Source organism: Athene cunicularia (assembly GCF_003259725.1).
Source record: "Athene cunicularia isolate RWA chromosome 1 unlocalized genomic scaffold, athCun1 chr1_part1, whole genome shotgun sequence".
In the NCBI taxonomy this organism is placed as follows: Eukaryota; Metazoa; Chordata; class Aves; order Strigiformes; family Strigidae; genus Athene; species Athene cunicularia.
In genome coordinates, this window is record NW_020799091.1 from 32,257,056 (window position 1) to 32,277,885 (window position 20,830).

General features: G+C 38.0%; 1 protein-coding gene across 1 annotated transcript in view; it reads right to left on the bottom strand.

Annotated features, from left to right (window-relative positions):
- The window catches only part of NAA16 (N(alpha)-acetyltransferase 16, NatA auxiliary subunit), a 50,839-nt gene extending 37,160 nt beyond the window's left edge, over nucleotides 1-13,679 (bottom strand). The window contains exons 1-4 of the mRNA XM_026854588.1: nucleotides 13,559-13,679; nucleotides 11,240-11,344; nucleotides 6,593-6,750; nucleotides 5,343-5,477 (exon numbers count right to left, since the gene is read on the bottom strand). Coding sequence (XP_026710389.1) covers nucleotides 5,343-5,477; nucleotides 6,593-6,750; nucleotides 11,240-11,344; nucleotides 13,559-13,679 — 519 coding nt within the window. The remainder of the gene's footprint in view (nucleotides 1-5,342; nucleotides 5,478-6,592; nucleotides 6,751-11,239; nucleotides 11,345-13,558) is intronic.
- Between the last annotated feature and the right edge of the window lie 7,151 nt (nucleotides 13,680-20,830).

The window sequence follows — 20,830 nt, forward strand, 5'->3', positions numbered from 1 at the left end:
GCAACAGATAATTATTTTTGAGGTCTGCTGCCAGTTTCATACCTAGGACTTAGTCTACAGGCTATAGCAGAACTAGTGCCACCTTCCAGTGATACATAAGCCACTGAAACAGTGTGACATCCAAAAGTATTCCTTTCTAGGGATAACTCCCTAAAGTGTATTTAGGCAATGAAAAGTCCTGCCTGAGTTATAATAATTATTTAATACTAAATGCTCTTCACTAATATACACAGAAGCTACTACAATTACGAGTAACACACAAGAATTTGAGACCAAATGCAGCAGTCTACAGAATGCACTGCAGATCTATACAACCATTTACTATGTGAAATATACTGCCTCAACAGAAATTATGGAAGGAGAGACAGTTATAGCCTAACATGATTTTTTAAATAATAAAAATAGCTAAGAAGCAACTCAGCTTGATAAACAATAATGATTCTTTCCCATGACACTACATACTTTTCTTCCTGAGCAGGCAACACTTTGAAGTCACCCTGGTCACCAAATGGTTTACAATTACATTTGTTTTCCTCAAGTAAAGCTTTTCCTCCATTTTCTTTAAATAACCAAGTAATTTAATAAACAACAACAAACCAAAACGTTAAACTGGATTAAATTGACATTCACATTAAAAGAATCCTGTGCTAAACCACTACTTCCAACCCTTCTCTAAAGACAGATCAATTCTGTGAGATTTAACATTTCTGTTTAAATGCTCTTAGTACTGTGAATTTTTAGAAGGAAATTCTTTTAGATAGAAATGCTTCAGAAGACATGCTAACATAGCAAATGAGGGCTAATGGAACAAGACTAGACCTTGCACATACTATAGTCAGCAGGTAGCATAAAATCCTACCTGCTTCCTAAAGTATATTTCTTCTACCTGCAGCTCCATTCCTGTTTCCACCTTCACTCAATTTTTACCCATATTAAACACTGGCAATCACTGCTTCACAGTTAACAGATGCAACAAGGGTTAAACATTTAAGCATGTCTTCCCGCTTACTCTTACTGTGATACACAGAATAAACTGCAGAAGAGCACTTAAGTTCTCCTTCACTTCCCCCATAAAAATATCCCCTCCTCCAATACAATACACATATATAAATTCCACAAGTCGTACAGCTTTTTGGCACATCAGGAATTGGTTTTAGGCCTTCAAAATATTAATTACCCCTACAACCCTTCAAAAAAAAAAAGTATTAAAGACAAGAAACACATCAATTAATCTTCCCATAGCTCTTCTGGCTTGGCAGGACTAATGAAAGAAATTGTGAAATGTCAAAAAAAAAAAAAAAAATCAAATTAACTCCCTCTTACACACAGGACAAATCCACCAGAAAGATACTGTGCTTACTGTTGCTCCATTAAAAAAGCTATTTTTAAAAGATTGAGGAAAACTCATTTTTAAAGATTTTGAAAGCTCATCAGGTTAATGATGATTTAAACGTGCAATTCATCAGAAGGCAAGCATCTCATAACCCCAGTGCTTAATCTGAATAATCAGATTGTCTAACAGAGAACAAGATATTCCATAAAAAATTTTTCCACATCATTGTTATTGCTGCACAACACAACTTTACTAATCCCTCCCCCCAGAAGAGTTATGATTCTTGCACAAGATATGTCCACTTTTCTTTTGAACTAAATTCTGCTGTTTCAGAATAAATTTTGTCCTCTCCTGGACCAAAAAAAGAACCAACTTTAAAACCATAGATGCCCTAGCATAACTGTCACTGAAAGAATGTGACAAGATGCAGCCAAAACATACCTAAGAGCAGACCCCCAAAACTCCAGAGGTTTTCTGTCCATATCTGTAATTGTGGGCCTGATGCAGAAGTTAGGAATAAAATAAAAATTAAGAATAAAAATTTTGTTCTGGAAAAGAAGAAAGGAAAAACGGGACATACAACAGTAAAACAAATTGCATAGTTGTTTTACACCTCCGTTCCCAAAGTTTAAATTCTGAAGTGATGCTTAAATAATTTAATTTAACTTGAACATCACAGGCTGTTTTATTTCCTGCAATGATGTCTGCATTCAACCTCATAACCTGTTTTTGATTGAAATATTGTGCATCTGGCTTATTTACAGCTTTCAGATTACAGGCAACGTTGACCTGGATACAGTAAGATAGAAAACTCACCATTTCCAATGACAACTTAGCCATTAGAACAAAACTGTCAGTGATAAAAAAGTGATTTATCATCATTTGAATTTGTTGCTCAACTTCCTGCCACTGCTTGTTATTTTATTTTTCCCCACTAAGCGATCATTCTTCCCAAAACCACTATCTAAACTGTACTAGTCACCTAGATTTTTTCTGCTTACAGTAAACAGAATGGCAGCCCTTCACTAGACAGAATTTTCTCTAGTCCTCTTATCTTTCCATATTGTTATTTTTCTAGCTTTTTAAGAACAGTGTCATCAGTTAGTTTTGATCTCTCAGTAATCAGTGCCCTATAGAGAAAATCCCTGCTGCTTCTCTGAAATAAGGGTGCATTTTGCTTTTTACCCAGAAGTCTGCCCAGAGGGACAATTTTACAATAAGCTAAGTCAATGTAACTGCAGCCTGGACCAACAAAGGCAGTTCACTTCCCTTTATTATTCCCCTTCCTCTTTCCCCTCTCACCTCACAGTTGTTCAGTTCAGCCAATCAATCCTTCAAAAGAGTGATTATTTTTCTGTCACTTTGGCTTCCTGAACCAGCCCTCCACGAGTCAACCAGTGCTGCACAAGGAAGCAGTGGGAGCACACAGGAAAAAGTCAGACTACTGGTTTTAGCAACCGCTTGTAGCTAGATTAGCTCCATTAGTTTGTAATACTGCATCTTCAGATACTCACCTACAATCACTAAAATGACAGTTCCTTGATCTTTTTTCTTAGTTTTACTGCTTGATTTTGGCTGTGTTAATTCACATCTGGATGGACAGAGCTGCCTGAGTAATCCAAGTAAATGAATATGATCACCCTCTATCACCATTATTTAACAATTATTGTGACTGAAGCGTTTTACATAACACATTACATATACTTCTTTGTTCATTAACAATAACAGCAGACAGTATCAGGCCTAATACAGATCGCCATAAAACTTGTTAAAAATATCAGTTTGCTGAAAATTCCCATTCACCAGTGATTTGGAAATCCTTCTGTCTTTCAACTCTCATTTTAAACCTTCAACAACATCACCCTTTTATCACAGTCACAAACAATATTCTATCAAGTCAGTCACAAAAGTTCATCTATTGAGTTGAAGCACATACAAAGTACAGGGCAAGAAGTGAGACTTGGAAAGTAAAGCAAGCAAGAAGTGTACCTTCTCAAAGATCAGTGGAGTATCCTGAACTCAACGATTTTAAGTGCAGGACTGCGAAATACCCAGAGACCGCTCAAAGAGTACATTTGGGGACTACTGTGGAAGAACTGAAGTGTGGCAAAATCAACCTGTGAGTTTACTTGGGCTCTCCTGACTGTTCTGTACCCAACACACCAATTCCCTCTTCCAGGGCCTGGGACTCTACATAGGTCTACACTCCTCAGGGAGTGAGCATAGCAAAGCACAGGACTCCTATTTGCAAGAGAAATTAAACTAATTGTGGTCATCATTTTTAGTGTTCTAGGGGAGAAAACACAATATACCACTTAACTGTCTCTACCAATCTCAAAAAAGAAGAAAGGCTTGACAGGACTAACTTTCTGTTATGTCACGCTGTTCAACATTTGTAGCATATTTGTCCTTTAATGCTTAAACAGCTTTTCCACCATTTTCCTATTACTGATATTATGCTAATCAGCAGTTAAACAACTCATTGTTCACGTACAAGCCATTTTCCTATTTATGGAAATTTCCCCAATATTTCCAGCTTTACTAAAAAATGGCATCAGAGCTTGAGATCTTCATAGGATTTCTTTGTTTTAGGGTGAGATTTAAGATTGTGATAAATTGCACAGCAGACTCAACTGATTTAGTATGTTTAGCTATGGCAGATGGTACTTAAATCTGACTTGGTCACTAGACTGAAGAGTATATCATCATGACTGCCCTCAAATAAGCATATTTACACACAACCTTTTAGAAAAGACAACATTAGCAACACTACTTCCATTCTCTCCCAGGGCCAACAAAACTCTTAAACCCTTAGTCCTTGAAAGAACCTCAATTTCTTACACTTCATTTGCAGTTCTTCCATCTGTTATATATTCTTCCTAATTTGAACAATCATTTCTACACTGAACTCAGATTGGGCTCTTCTGACTCATTTGAGAGCCATGGCTTTTTGGCTGTCAAATGCTCATAAAAGACAATCCAATTTTCATTTAAACTTATTTTCCATTTTTATTCAACTCTGGTTACAGCTTTTCTGAAATATCAAGCTGTACATACCTTGCTTGCAAGATCCTTTGTTTGACCATGATACATGATCAAAACACACCGATCCCTCCTAGCAATTATTAATTTCCTTTCTTAGAGTTATTGCTATTCTGGCTCTGTAAGATCTCAAATGCAGTTCTCAAAGGATGTGAGATTTTTCTTTAAAAAATAAAATCACTAACTATAGGTCAGGTAATAACTTAGGATCTGCACATCATACTTCCACCACACCTCCCAAGCTGAATGCATCTATAAACATGGTCTTTCTTTCCATGTTACAGAATAATAAACACATCCACTCTGTTCTGTGAATTCAGAAATGACAATTCCGCATTACCAAAAATGGAACAAAGGAATGGTCTCTCTCAAATAAGGTTACACTCAGTGATTTCAGAAGCGTACTATTTGATTTACTCCAACAAGTTTCAGTAACACCAAATCTTCACAAAGAATTTTCAGCTATGCTTTCATGTTACTTCGACATCAAGCACCGATTTTAAGTGCATAATATGCAGATTCATATAAAGCATTGGAAAAGCCTCTTTTCACACTCTTTGTAGAGATGTAATGTTATCCAGGCTGTGAGAGGAGAAAGGGCTAATGAGCACATCCAACACTAAACTATTTTTCTGAAGTTTTACCTACTGTAAAGGGACAGGATCATCACAGTTTTTTTGCAGCTACAAGCCTCAAACATTCAAGTAACTCAGTTACTCCACATCAGTCTATCCTTGTATCTTCAACCCTAACCGACTACTGCAAGGGGGAAAAAGTACTCCTGCATAATTTTCGTCAGCTGCAAAGCTCCTGGAAGTCTGGAGCTCCTGGAAGTCAAAGCAGAAAGCTCCACAAATACAATAATTTTTAACTGGTTTCTAATTAGTTCTTCCTAATTATGAAGAACTAATTCCTCAGATTCTGTCTCATACAGAAAGTGTTCTCTTTCCATAATAGAAAATCTTACCTGTTGGGTTTTCCTAAACTCTTCAAGTAATTTTAAGGCCATATCATAATCTTTTAGTAAGTGGTATGCAATGGCATATCCAATCCAGGAAGCCCGTTGAGTGGGGCGCAGTTGAAGTAGCTGGTATCTTGTCTCCTTCAGCAAAAGAAAAGTGATTTAAAAATAACAGATGTTAAAAAAAGAGTTCCACCACCTTTATCACTATTTACCACCAGTACGGCTAATATTTTAAAAGATCTTTTAAAGCCCTAAGCAATTTTTGAAATTCTAACAGCATGGGGAAAAGCTGCATGTTTCTATGTCATAAGCCTGGGGGCTACATTCTAAATATAGAAGTCATGGCACAAAGCATAAAATCTCTTTGTTGGGACACAAAAGGTGTCATTTTCAAGCATACCTCTAATGGCCTAAATTATTTCCAAAGATGGAGCTTTGAAATCTCAGAGGGGTTTCAATTAGAAAGCATGAGCTCACTGCCACTGGAAGAGCAGTCTCACTCTCCTCATGCCCAGCCACAAGGTCCTCATACTTACACGGCTGCAGCACTTCTCACAACCCCTTTCCAAGTCAAATCATATCCTTAAGTCAGTTATTCCCTTCCCTTGCATTAGCAAATCCAAAATTCTCAGTGAAAAAGGCCAACTAATGCTGAAACCCACAATCTAGTCCTCTAGTGCACATGAAACAGAGGATGAAAGAGGAGCAGGTATTTTCCCTTTCACAGCCTAATCGGTTCAACAATTTTGAAACCACTAACTCTGTTTTTAGACACATTTTAAAATTTATGATAAAATCAGCACTGCGATTCAAGAAATTGGTCATCATGGGGTAAGTTTCCCACATACTTAGAAGAAACATGATTTATCTTAAAAAGCACCTTCAGTATACACACCCAAAACACCATTTGCAGTACTTCAGAAGAACACAGTGAGTGTTCCTATTTGCTAAGCTTTAAAGTCTTATCCTTTTCATTTTTAGTGAAAAATGTTTTGAGAACTAGAGCTTTACAAGTTTACCCACAAGTCAAATCACACAGAATTACTGTATTTCTAATTGTATTATGTATTGAACATTATACGGAACTCTGCTGCAATACATTTTCATGTTTTCCTAAACAAGATCTTAAAACGCTTCTGAAACAGCGAAAACAAGTACCAACATAATTACTACCAATAAAAGACTTAACAATGGAATAGAATAACAAGAGAATGCTAACAGCAATAAATGGGAATTCAAAAGAGAATACTTACTCTATATCCTTCTAAATCCCTCATCTGAATCTGCAACAAAGAGAGATCTCTCAAGATTTGTAGATTATCTTTATCTAGTTTGAGCGCATTCCGGTAACACTTGATCGCTTCATCATATTTCTTATCAGAACGTTGCAAAAGACCATAAACATGCCAACCTAATGTGTGTTAAGGAAGACACATTCACAATTTTCACAAAGTAACTGAAGTGCATCTGTGTTACAGACCAAACAACTTGGTATCTTCCTTGAAGATCAGCACCCTTTTAGGTTTAATTACTACAGCCAGACTTTACTGACATATTTTAAGATATTAAATGCTTCTAAACAAACAATAAAGTCTCATTTAAAAATCTTGTTAAATCACATTCATAACCCCCCAAAGTAAAGTTTACACAAGCTAAATGATCCAAACTCCGTAAGACCCAGAAGAGTTACTCCTAGAGATGTATTGCTTAAAACATACTACCTTAATTAGAGCACCAATTCTTACTCCTACAAGTGTCTCATTCTAACAATTGGTGTGTAAAGTTCTACTTTTCCTCACTTGCCTATCTGTAACCTCAATTAGTCTCCAGATTTTACAGTAAAGGACAAACACAGAGCTATGCTTTATTCACTGACAAAGGGAAATCTTAGCATTTCTGTGTGTCAAAAGTCTTTGTCACATTCTCAGCACCTCAGATTTCCATCAGCAGTGTGCCATTTCAATAGACTTGTCTCTCACAAGCATCTTTTTTCATCCTGGAAAGATTCTGAATTCAAAGCATGAAACTAACATATGTCACAGCAATGCATCACACTGTGTATGTTTACATCTGTCTCAAAAAGTCATATTGAAGGAAAGATTAATTGACATGATCTACCTTTTGCTGCTCCATGTTACAAGTACCTCATTGAGGCAGCATATCCCACAGTAGTAAGTCTGAACTTACTTTGATTTTCAAGTTACAAGTGGCTTAAGAGTTTTCTCAAGCTGCTCTCCCATGTGTCCCTGAAGCAACAAAATACAGCAGATCTTGGAGAGGTATACATATGGTTCACCTGCTTTCCATTAAGATGTCACAAATAACTCAGTGCTAATAGCCAAAATATTTAAGAGTTCTTATGCTACTGAACTGAAACAAAAGCAATTGTTTCCTCTAAAGATACAGTAATTTCTGAACTTTGCATCTCAAAGTTGAGAAAGCACATAAAATTCAACATGTTATACCTGGTCAAATTAATCAAAGAAAAAGAATTAAGTTCCCTCTTTGTAAGAAAGACTCATATCCTGAAGTTCTAAACATGAAGATATAAAGCAGGTTTGTAATTATCAAGAATAGAATATATAAGACTCCACCCAAAAGACAAGACTTGTGAGAATTACATCTGAAGGAAATTTCTGATAGATAAGCAAGAGACTGTTTTGCATTTCTACAGGAACACCAAATTGATTTCAGCCAACTGAAGCACACAATTCCACATACATCTTAGACAGCAAGGAGAGCTGCTATTGCTGCCATGACAATTTAAGACTAAACGGGAAAGGGGGATGAAATTATTTTGGATACAGTTACAGCAGTTGGTCTAACACTGCTACTTCTTTCTATAAATCCTCCCTTGCCTATTTGAGCTCAAGTATTCAGAACATAGATCAAAGTTAAATGTGGCATCTTTGTAGGGAGAGGCGCTTGCAATGTACAGGAAGAACAGGGAACTAAAGATCTTGCCATGTACAGAAAGGCGTATATAAAGCAATTGCTCAGTTAATAAATTGAACAAGCAGCAACCACCATATTGGTATTTGTGCTTTTGTTCCCGCAAAGGTTTTAACCTCCGGCAGGGGTTAGCTGTGATCCGAGCATCACATTTCTGTGGCTTGGCAGATAGAAAAAGACAGCTAATACCTTACCACAACACATCTTCATATACCTGCCTCAGAACTACTGTTATTTTACATCCTCATCTGAAGTAAAGATAATTCGGATCAAAAGAAATTATGTGCACTTTAACAGTGTAGACTAAGATGATGCTTTGAGTAATTTATTATGGTAATATTATTACCATGCCTGGATTGAATTGGGAATCTGGTTTATCTTTCAAAAAAAAAAAAAAAAAAAATCACACTCTCCACCAAGTACTCAAAGAAAAGCATTAACCCTTTCAGAAATAAGTGTGTACAATAGTCAAGATTAAACATAAGAAATTTTAACAGCTGATACAAGCCAATAAAGCATAGTGCCACCAATTTATTATAGTTGACAGCTCTGAGCAGTCTTGCCTGTGCTTCTGTAGTGTCCTGAGTCTAACATGCCACTACCTGAAACATTTATTCATGAACTAAGTGTAGACCTCTGACTAGACTACTACTCAAGTTATAACCAAAAATGGGTCAGAATTAATTTGTCGTTTAACCATAAAATTTCCAGATTTTTAAACAATTTTACAACAGGTACTTCCCCCCAAGTCTCAGTATGGGGAACCCCAGAATTAAGGTCTTCTACTCCTCAAACAAGTCAGAACACTGAAGTGACCAGGTCTATTTTCAACACCCTCTACCAGGTACCTTCTGAAGAGCACAGATGACAAAATACACCAAAAGCACTTTCAAACGTTACTACAGTAAGAACACATGGATGTATTGCACCTCCTCAAAACCAGCTACTAGAACAAGGTGACTTTAGCGGCTACTGTCCACCTCTCCCTTCTAGCCAAGCAAATGACAGGCATTAAGCTCATATAAAACAGGAAATGTAAACATTATTTTGGAGTACCACCCAAGCTTTACTTAGGTAGCACCAAGGATCAACAGACCTTCAAGTTTTCATCAGCACTTCACAGCTAGTCACAAATCTTTCCAAAGGATATAGAAGGGAACTCTATTAAAAAGGTCAGCCTCAGATCTCATGTTTCTAATGGACTAGAATATATATGTTCTCCTAGTCTTGACTCTCCCCATGTACTGGAGCCCCACCATCAGGAGAGATTCAGATACTTGGGTAGTGACATTATGATAGCACTTCAGGTGTTCTGAAAGTACAGTAAAAGAGGTCTGCTATTTCTGTAGACTTTACCAAGAGATGCCAACTGAACATACTGTGACAAACCCGATGTCTAGACTTGAATTAGTTCATTATCAGCTAGCTTGTGCTCACTAGAGAAGTCATTCTGCACAGATTACTCTAACGGATTCTCTGTAGAGCTGTAACCATACATAGCTGAATGCAAAAAGTCAGAACTTCTTGCTTTGTCAGAGCCAGCTCTGTGGATGCAGCTGAAAAAAGACAACATTTCTGCTTAGTAGGATTTAGATGAGTTTACACTTTAGAATTTAGAAAACAAAAATCTTTGTTGTCTTAAATTCAACAAGTCAGTAAAATAGTGATAAAAATCCACTAAAACTCATAACCAAAAGAAAAAAAAAAGTTTTGTTTTAAAACTTGTCCAGAAAGATGGTCCTTTTGACCACTCCACCCCCCAAATTAGATCTGAAAATGCTCAGATCCCTCCAGCATTTGTAGGGAAGGCTTCTAGACAGTTTTAAGAGTCAGCATGAATCACAGACAAGAATTAGTGACGCTGATAAAACCCACTCTGGAATTTTGTTTAGGAGTCAGAATCACCCAAAATTCACTACTAACTCACCCAGATTGTTTTCCTTTCTGATTTAAGGTGCAAGACTTTGTACATATAAAGTTTCTTTGGTATTCCTTAGGCGGTCAGCTTTTAAGATCAAGGAGGTACAAATTACTTTTGTTCTAATTTAATGGCAAATTTGGTATTTTTCATAGCACCTCTAGAATGGGTTTCTTATACCTGTCTAAGACTAAAACTTCAGAAAAGCCCAGGTTTTTACAAGCCATACCTATTCTCTGCCAAAAACAAAGAGCATAGATGGTCTTTTTCGTAAGAGACGAATGTAAAAGGCATTTTTCTTAAATATTCTGTGAAATTGTACAAAATAAAACAAAACCTTATTTAAAGTAATTGATTACCAACTAGTATTCACTGTACAAACCTGTCCTGGTTTCAGCTGAGATAATTTCCTTCCTAGAAGCTGGTAGAGTGCTGGATTTTGGATTCAGTGCGAGAATCCTGTTTATAATAGACTGATATTTTAGTTGTCGCTTAGTGCTTGTCCTAAATTAAGGATTTTTCAGATTGCCATGCTCTGCCAGCAAGTAGAAGCTGGGGCATGGCTATCACAGTTGACCTGAACTAGCCAAAGGGATATTCTAAAACATAGGACATTATGCTCAGTACATAAACTAGGGGGAATCGAATCATTGCCTGGGCATTGGTCAGCAAGTGGTCAGCAACTGTATTGTGCACCACTTGTTTTTGGCTCTGTTTTTTGTGATATTCCTTTTCATTACAAACATTATAATTACATTTTTTAATTATTATATTTTTAAACTGTTGTTATCTCAACCCACAAGTTTTTTTTTTCCAATTATTCTCCCCCTCCCACTGGGAAGGGGGAGGAGTGAGCAAGCAGCTGCACGGTACTTAGTTGCTGGATGGGGTTAAACCACAAGATCACATTTTAGACTTTAATACAGACCACATTATCTACTTCAAAAGTATGTACTGATATAGCAAAAATCATACATGCAGCAGTGAAAACTCATAGCAAAAATATCAGGTTTTGTATTAGAAAGGATACAGACATGACTCTTTACATCATTACGAAGTCCTTTACGAACAAATTCATATGCTTCTTCCTTCTTCCCTAAGCAGTTCAAGGTCAGTCCTTTCATCGCAAGCGTCTCTGTAAGAAATATCATATACTTTATGTTTCTGGCTTCCCACATGCTAGTTTCACAGTGCAGATATCCTTTGAAGTTGTTACACAGTGAAGTTCCCCATTAAATGATAAATTTAGATCAGTATAGCAGCCTAGTACAGCTGAAGACTGTCATATGGAAGAATTTCCTTTCCTGAAATTAGTGTTAAAGACCACTACAGAGCATCATACAGATGTGATGAACACAGACAACACAAGCTTTATTAATTAAAAAATACACTTCATTGCCTTTAAGGGAGTTAACAAAAAGCTAAAGCATAGAGAGCTGCTCAATGTGTGTTACAAGTTCCAGGTAGGAAGAATAAGAAAAAAAATCATTAGGTTTTGTCATACGGTAAGACACAGATCTCTGTCACAGTCAGCTCCACCATTACAAGTTGCTTACCAAGCATTAGTTAAGAGGAACATATTTCCTGCTAAAGTATCTTGGGGGTGAGAGATCTTCTCAAAGTAGTAACATTTTAATCAACATTCCAAGAGGCACAAGATTCCAAATAATACATTGGTACAACCATTGCTCCCCCCTTCTCCTATTCTTCAAGTAACACTATGGGAAACAAGTTGCATGTAATGCATGTTCTACGCCTGCAAGCTGTTCCAGATTCTTATTTCAGGTTTCTTTGCTAAATAAACCCACTCAGTTTTGGCCCCTGCCAGAAGATTAGTCACATTTTCACCACAGTACTCTGGTTTTCCCCCAGTTGCAACCTCTTTCCCAGTATTAACGGCAACAGCCCATCATCTCAAGGTCAGTCGTAACAGCAGCTTGAAGTTACATTGATAGACCTCTTTAACACCTTTTTCTGTAAAAAGTATACCTAAAGTGAATAATGATTAAAGTGAGCCAAGGTTTTTGTTTTGTTGTGCTACATCCATACTGTAAAACCAAAAAAAGCTAGAATGATATGCTCCAAATATTATCAGGTAGCTTGAAAAAGTTACCACAACAGCAGGAAGGAGGGCAAAGCTACTCCTACCTTCCCACACAAGGGAGATCACTGTCCAGCCACAGCAATCCACCTATTTGCCACCTTCTCACTAAATTTTTCAAATTCCTTGTCTCTGAAGCTAAGTGTGACAACAGTACAGCTTCCCATCAGATCATTTCATTGGCTTAGTTCTGCTTCAGCTGTTCGTTCCAGGCTTCGCTCCCAAGCTTCAAAGCCATTAGTGGCTCAGAGCCCAAGAAGTATGTGGACTGCCAAGTCAGCTAGTTGTCCTGGAAAAGTTTAAGAGGCAGCAAGAGCAGAAAAGACAGATGTATACTGAGATGTTATAAAACACAAGCGCTAATAGAGACAAATACATTAGGTAGGAGCTGGACAGGCCACGCGAGCTTTTAAGCAACAAGAAAACTGTACTTTTTTTCACTAGAGAAGTAATGAAGAGAAGCAAGAAATAGCAGACACTGATGGAAGCATGAAAAGGATTAGGTGAACATTTTGCCAAGATCTGACAATGTCAAAGAGGAAAATCAGTCTACCGACACAGTACATTCACACTGTTAGGTTGCTTCAGCAGCAAACAAGAAAAATGCACAGTACCAGACAAGACTAGCAGAACCATGCAACAGAAACCCTGTAATACATAATACTAGAACATTTTATTGAAGATTAAGTTCTGACAGATGTAAATAGAAGCAACATTTTGCTGCCCCATTTCCTGAAATATTTATCAGAACAGGATCTCCAGATTTTGTCTTTAGCTTCAAGTCTTAGCAGAACAGTATCACACAACTTTGCTCCTTATAAGCAGCAATTTGGTATGCAGTACAGAAAATTTAAGAGTATGAACTTGACAAAGCCAGCAAGAAGGCAGAACACCTTAATGTAATATTCAAAAAAAGATGGCTTGCTATTAAATAGGAACATAAAAAAAGCCCACACTAGCATTCCAACCCAGAAACCTAGAAAGACAACTTACTTGGAAGCTTCACTGAAGTGTGCTTCCACCATATATTTTGATCTTCATCATCCCACAGCACAGGAGTGACTGAGCTGCGGTGGAAACTTGGTCTGAATGCACAAAGACTAAAAATCCAGAGCAATTATTCAGTCATAAGGACAGAATCACTCAGCAACAGGCTCCTTTCTCTCCCAACAGTATGGAATAGACTAATTATACATTTAAGATCACATCAGGGGGGGGGAAGAAAAAGTCTTTTGAATCTGCAGTTACCTCCATGTTCAGCGAACTTCGGGTTAGAGAGGATCATCTTGCAGAACTTGAGTCCATTTTTGTACTGTTTTTGTTCATAACATTTCTGAAAGAAAGGCAGAATACATTCACTGAAATGCATTTAAAAACAGTTTACAAATGAAGTAGTTCTTTCAGCAAGATATGATAATCAGATCACTACCAAGCTTAGTTGAATATGACTTCATATTACATTGACTTTTTCAGCATTCAGAACAGTATCTGCCTTCATTTACATGCAGCCAATGTTCTACCTCATGGCCTCCTTTTAATAAAATGGGCAATATCTTTTACAACAGAAATAGGAAAGGCAAGCAGGAAAGTCTACTTTGATTCAGAAATTCTTAAAATAGACATATAAAATAGAAACCTTGACTCAACAGAACTTTTGAAAAGAGTTAGTCTTAAAGATTCTAGACATTTCTTTCAACATCTCATTTTCCTGGCCTAGTGACCTCCCAAAATAAGAAATCTCAGACAGAACAATTTCCTTGTTGCCAGTGTAGACTTCTGGGAGGAAGAAACCATGAATCAGGATAGACCTACTGTAACCTCAAAAGTCTATATACAGACATCTGGGGAGGAAGCATTTAGCTGGGTATTAAAAAATCTAATTTCTAGCTGCAACAGTACAAACTAAGGACTACTTTTAGATTTATTTAGGGTACCATTTACCTAATCACTATGTAGACTGGCAAACAATATGGTTCAACTGTGGGAGCACAAGGTTAAAAAAAACAGAACGTGTGAACCTCAGTCCTTTCTCTACCTTTGAAATATACTACCTAAGACCTTACTAGCATCAGTAATTTAAATCTTTTATTGACCACTTTAAAACAAATTTACTTAAGCCAGTTACAGGCATGCTTGTATCAGTAAGCATGAAAGTAATTTAAGGTCATTTAAGCTTCTTAACTTGAAGAAAAAACAAAACAGGCTTAACATGGCACCATTTTCAGTTAATAAGGTACATTGTCCAGCTGTAATTTAGACAGCTATTCTGTGAGAAACTATGTCATTCCAGATCCAGCTAGAGTACTTTAACTGTCTTTCACAGATTACTCCCATTCCATCAATCTTCCAGGATGGAGGTAAAAAAACCCTCTTAAATCAATGCAGAGTGTAGCAACTCCTTGCAGTTATAACACATCATCACATTGCTTCCCAGGACACAAGCAATACAGAAACATGCCTCTATTCACTCCTGGGTAACTGGCTAAGGTGCCAAACCAAGGGTACTCCTGCAGGCTGTTGGAAAGGGCTTAACTGCAGTTTTTAAGTCTCTGTTGCCTGAAACTTAACTGGAGACTTAATCATAGAGTAATTTAGGTCAGCAGGAACCTTTGGAGGTCACCTAAATCACCCCCTCAAAACAAAGAGCTAACCTTGATACTAGATCAGGTTGCTCTGCCTGGCTGACTTCTGGCAGGATAGCGACAGGAAGTTCCTTCCCATCAGAGGCAAACAGTTGCACTATGGCAATTAACATTTACACAACAAAAAGGACTTGAGAATTTTCAACTGAGAACTAGCTTCCACATCTTTATCTGAGAGGTCAGGTTCCAGCAAAACTTGGGTCTCCTCTAGGGGATGGTCAAATTCTCCTAATCATCTATTTTCTTCCTTCTTAACAGAAGATGCTTAGTATCATTTTTAAAGAATTTTAAGAAAATACTAACCATGCTCTAAATATGCCTAAAAAAAAGTAGAATAATGAGTGAACATTCATCAACAGTTCTTCAACTCTTGCAATCTTGAGTGAAACTCCAAATATACAGTAACGCTTAACCATAGAACAGAAGCTACTTGAGTCAAGTTTGCACTTAAAACAGAATAACTACTGGAAGAAAACTTGTCTATTATTCTTTTTCTGACATTCTCTAGAGTTCAGTCTCAGGGCTAGAATAAGAACTGAACTGAGGTAATTATAGACAAATTCAAGATTTTTGAAGAACAAAAAGTATCACATTTCCCAAAGGCCAACAAACGAACAGAAGTGGAAGCTCTCCACAGAGAGAAGCACGAGTTCAACATTCACAGTTGTCTGGCTTGCTGATAGACAACCAGCATACTTGTACTTGCCAATAAACAGGTTAGCTCAAAATCAGACACAAACCACAGCATTTCTTGCCCAGCTGCTAGTTACTAGACAAAAGAGGGACTGAATACAAAAACATAATGAATCGGTATCAAATACGGCTTTATACAATTCTACTGCTTATGGGACAAGCCTTGCTGATTAGTCAAAGTGTGACTTTCCAGCCCCACTCCCTCCAAATACATACACACACATGCATTTGCAAAAAGTTATATAATTACACCAATATACTGGCTTAAACATATACCAATATAAAGGTATTTTGCTCAGCAATGCAGATTGACTCTCATCATGAACACAGATATACTGGAAGGCTTACAGATTCAGTTACATGGATAAGCCTGGGTCTTTAAAGCACCCAAGCTTCATGAATGGACTGCTTTAAAACTTCTGTCTGTCCAAAAACTCTGAATGAGGACACAATGCTCCACCTGTAACTTCTTTACATGAGACCAGTGTTTGATGACACATGATACCATCTCATTTCATAGTACAAATGGCAATTTCATAGTTGAGGAACCTGATGTCTCCACTATGTATTCAAGTTTTGTACTAATCAGGACAAATAAAGCTGAAATTTGATCATGACTATCTGTCCCATTGCATTATGTCTTTGGTACATTTAAAGTTCAAGCTAAATATGCTGGGTTGTTTTAGATTTTTAAACAGTCTTGTATGTTGTGCTTAATGTGAGGTTCCCCATCACCCTTTTATGGCAATAATTTCCCACTAAAATTAAAGTCAAATCATGAAAGGCTTACACACTTGAAAACTCAAGGGGAGACTCCAGAAAGACCAAAATGTAATCCAGAACTTCTGCTACCAGATGTTCCTGGAAGTATGTTACCTCCTCTGGCAAGCATCCCATCCTGGTTTAGTCCCTTTTTCAACACTAACTCAAAGATATAGTCTATCTGTAGACTTTGCCATACAATTAAAATGGACATTTCAGGATAAGTATCATGTGCCTCTACATAGAGGTCAGATGGGCACAGCATCTAGGAAGTAACTGTAAAGGTAGAAAATACTAGTAACAAGGATATACGATTGAAGAGCAACAGGAGACTTTAATTCTACATTACAGTGCTTTGCTGCTTCTACTTAAGGAACTGCCATTCACAAATTTTTTTTTAAAAAATGTCATGATAGAAAAACTGAGAGACAAAAACTGTTTCAGCCTTTAATCAGACAAAACCCCTTCCACTACTAAATATCAAAAGAATCAGGGATATGAATGGCTAGCTAATATTACTTATAAAACAGAAGGATTTTGTGCATCACTACTCAATCTCATAAACCATTTACATATAAATTATGTTTAACTACTTGCAACATCAGGTTAGTAAAGGGATGCTTTTACAGACTACACCTCCCTAAACAAAGCATTTATCTCAATAAAAGATGTTTAAGTGACAACAGTTACATTTTTCACATACAGAAGAGAGTTTAATACACAGATCAGTAATTTAATGGCTGAACAGCATCTCACTATGTCTCTCAAACAGTATCACTCACTTCTGAGAAGCCATATAACAAAAAATCTGAACTGGCTACTCAGAGACTACAGTTGCAGCAACCAACTCTCTTCCTCACTCCCTGTCCCTAGTGTCTCTGAATGTACTGAAGTGACATTATTTCATAAACGATTTTCATACAAAGGCCAAATAAAATGCAGTATTCCACTCAAGGAGGACACATATCACATCAAACCAAACAGCAGTGTTAAGCATAGCAACTAGGCTTCCTTGATCAACTTACATGTTTTAATAGTTTTAAGTTAAGATGGTCTGTGGCTGTAACATGGTTGCTGCAAAATTCAATCCAAATGAGACACACTGACTAGTCTCATGTCTGTTTTTTCACAGAACAGAATTACAGAATGGTTTGGGTTGGAAGGGACCTTAAAAATCACATAGTTCCAACCACCCTGCCATTGGCAGGGACACCTTCCACTAGATCAGGTTACTTAAAGCCCTATCCAACCTGGCCTTGAACACTTCCATGGAGGCGGTATCCACAACTTCTGAGCAACCTGTTACAGTGTCTCACCAACTTCACAGTAAGGAATTTCTTATATCTAATCTAAATCTACACTCTTTCAGTTTAAAACTGTTACCCCTCATCTCATCACTATACTCCCTGATAATGAGTCCCTCCCCATCCTTTCTGTAGGCCCCCTGTAAGTACTGGAAAACTGCTGTAAGTCTTCCTGGGGCCTTCTCTTCTCCAGGATGAACAACCCCAACCCTCTCAGCCTGTTCTTGTAGGGCAAGTGTCTCCAGACCCCTCACCTCTTTACCTGCTCCAACATGTTGTTCTTATGCTGGGAGTCCCTGAGCTGGACACAGCACTCCAGGTGGGGTTTCACAAGAGCAGAGGGAGAGAATCACCTCCCTCAACCTGCTGGTCATGCTTGTCTTGATGTGGCCCAGGATACAGTTGGCTTTCTGAGCTGCAAGCACAAATTGCTGGCCCAAATTCACTTCTCCATCCACTACTACTCCCAAGTACTTCTCCACAGGGCTGCTCTCAATCCACCCAGCCTGTATTTGTGTTTGGGATTGCCCTAATCCATGTGCAGGACCTTGTACTTGGCCTTGCTGAACTTCATTAGGCTTGCACAGTCCCACCTCTCAAGCCTGTCAAGGTCCCTCTGGATGGCACATCCCTTCCCTCCAGCGTGTTGACCACATCACATAGCTTGGTGTCATTGACAAACTTGCTGAGGGTGCACTCCATCCCACTGTCCATGTCACCAGAGATGCTGAACAGCAGCAGTCCCAATACTGACCCCTGAGGAACACCACTCATCACAGCTCTCCACCTGGGCAGAGCTGTTGACCTCAGCTCTTTCAGTGTGACCACCCAGTCTATTCCTTATCCACCGAGTGGTCCATCAAATCCAGGTCTCCAATTTAGAGGCAAGGATGTCATGCAGGACAGTTTCAAATGCTTTGCACAAGTCCCGGTAGATGATGTCAGTTGCTCTTCCCTTATCCACTAATGCTGTAACCCCATTGTAGAAGGCTACCAAATTTCTGAGGCATGATTTCCCCTTGGTGAAGCCATGTTAGTTGCCACCAATAACCTCCTTATTTCCCATGCGTCCTACCATGTGTATAGGGGGCTTATAAGAAAGATGGGAACAAACTTCTTGGTAGGGCCTGCTGCAATAGGACAAAGGGTAATGATTTTAAACTAAAAGAAGCAACTAAAACTAAATTAAAAGATTTAAACTAGATGTAAGGAAGACATTTTCTATGACAAGAGTGGTGAAACATTGCAACAGGTTGCCCAGAGAGGTGGTAGATGCCTCCACCCTGAAAACATTCAATGTCAGGTTGGATAGGGCCCTGAGCAACCTGACGTAATTAAAGATGTCTTTTCTCACTATCACAGAATAGTTTGGGTTGGACTAGATGACCTTTAAAGGTCCCTTCCAACCCAAACTATTCTATGTACAATTTTCTTTAGCAATACTGCAATTTGGAAGTTGGTTTTGCTGCCTTTTGACAAGAACTTGTCAAATACTAAATCCAAACTGCTGCCAACAATTTAACACTTTTCTCAGATGCTACCAGTGCAGCCCACATTCTATTAATCCCAGTCTGCACATCAATAGGCTGACTTGCCAGAAACGTGCTGGACCATCAGAACCACCAATATGTAAGCATTTTAACTGTTTTAATTATTTCTAAGTAGCTGAATAAAAACAGCTTCAAAGTTAAACTTCTAATAAAGCTTATCAGTCTTCCTTGCTACTGTACTTCCATATAATCATGCTTGCAGACCTCTCAGCACTCAGTTTCTGCATTCTTCTTGCAATGTAGTGTCTTCACTCTTGCTGCCAAGATTTTTGTGCAAACCTTTTGGCAACACCTAGAATATAATTTAAACAATTTTAAGATTATATTCTCCATGCTCACATGTTCAATTTTTTAAAACTGTGTGTCTGCAGTGTAACACTGATGGGTGGCTGCATAAAGGAACCCAAGAGCTAGATGTGGAACATCAGAGCCTGGAGAAAAAGGACAAAGCTTACACATCAACAATGGTGATAAAGTTCAGTAATAAAAAACCCTCAAAGTTATCACTGACTGCAATTCTGATCAGCAACTTTTCCTGGGAGCACTCTCACAAGTATTAAGGGGCTGTTCAAATTAATACACATCTCTAAACAAAACCAGGCACAATCAATACAGGATCATCAGCATACTGTCAGTATTCTTAATTGGCATTTAACACTTGGACCTTTTAAAAAAAATCCTTGCTTCGTTGCACATCTCTAAAACACTGTCATCTTCTGTGTCTAACAGACACTCTTTCTCACAGCAGTTGATGAAATTAGTTATGTAAATACCTCAGGCAGATTTCAGGCAGAACTCAGTATATATTGTTGGAATATGCTAACAAGTAATATAAGTTTGATAGCAAGGTCTAACACTATCTTGTTTGAATAATATATGATTGAGTCCCAAAAGAGTTCAGCACCGTCTTGGAAATGCTCCTTGTATCATATTTGGATACTCTGCAATACTGACACACATAAAGAAAGCATCATGATACTACTAAATTTCAGAGAAACTAGGGATCTCTGCATGAGATTCCCCAAACAGCAACCCTCTCTCCACCCTGATTTCAGTTTACTGATGCCTGAGAGCATGAAAAATGCTCAGCTGAAAGGGGCTTCAGCTCAGGGAGGCCAAGGAAAAAGTGTGTTACCACTTCCCCATCATCTTAGATTTCTAGTCCCCAGACAACCCTTCTGGAGTATCAACATGTTCTTCCATCCTTTCCCAAAGCCCTACTGCTATTTTGTTATATGCATGGCCACCCCTACTCTCTGCTGGCAAGAATGGCTCACCTCATCAGCTGAAATTAAAAGAAGATAAACTAGCTCTAGCTTTGCTTGCTTCAACTGTCAAAATGGACAGGTCACATAGCACTGTTCTGCATTGCTAGGTCTCCAGGTCTGGGGAAGAATTGAGTCAGATCACAGATGGTGGCATACAATAGAATAAACAGCATCATACATAGTGGTAACATTTTGATTACAATACTAATGTCACAGTAATATCTTTCACTATCTTCACTCTCTGTATACAACAGCATTTCTTCCTTTAACCATATCCTTAATTATTTAAGTTTACATCCAC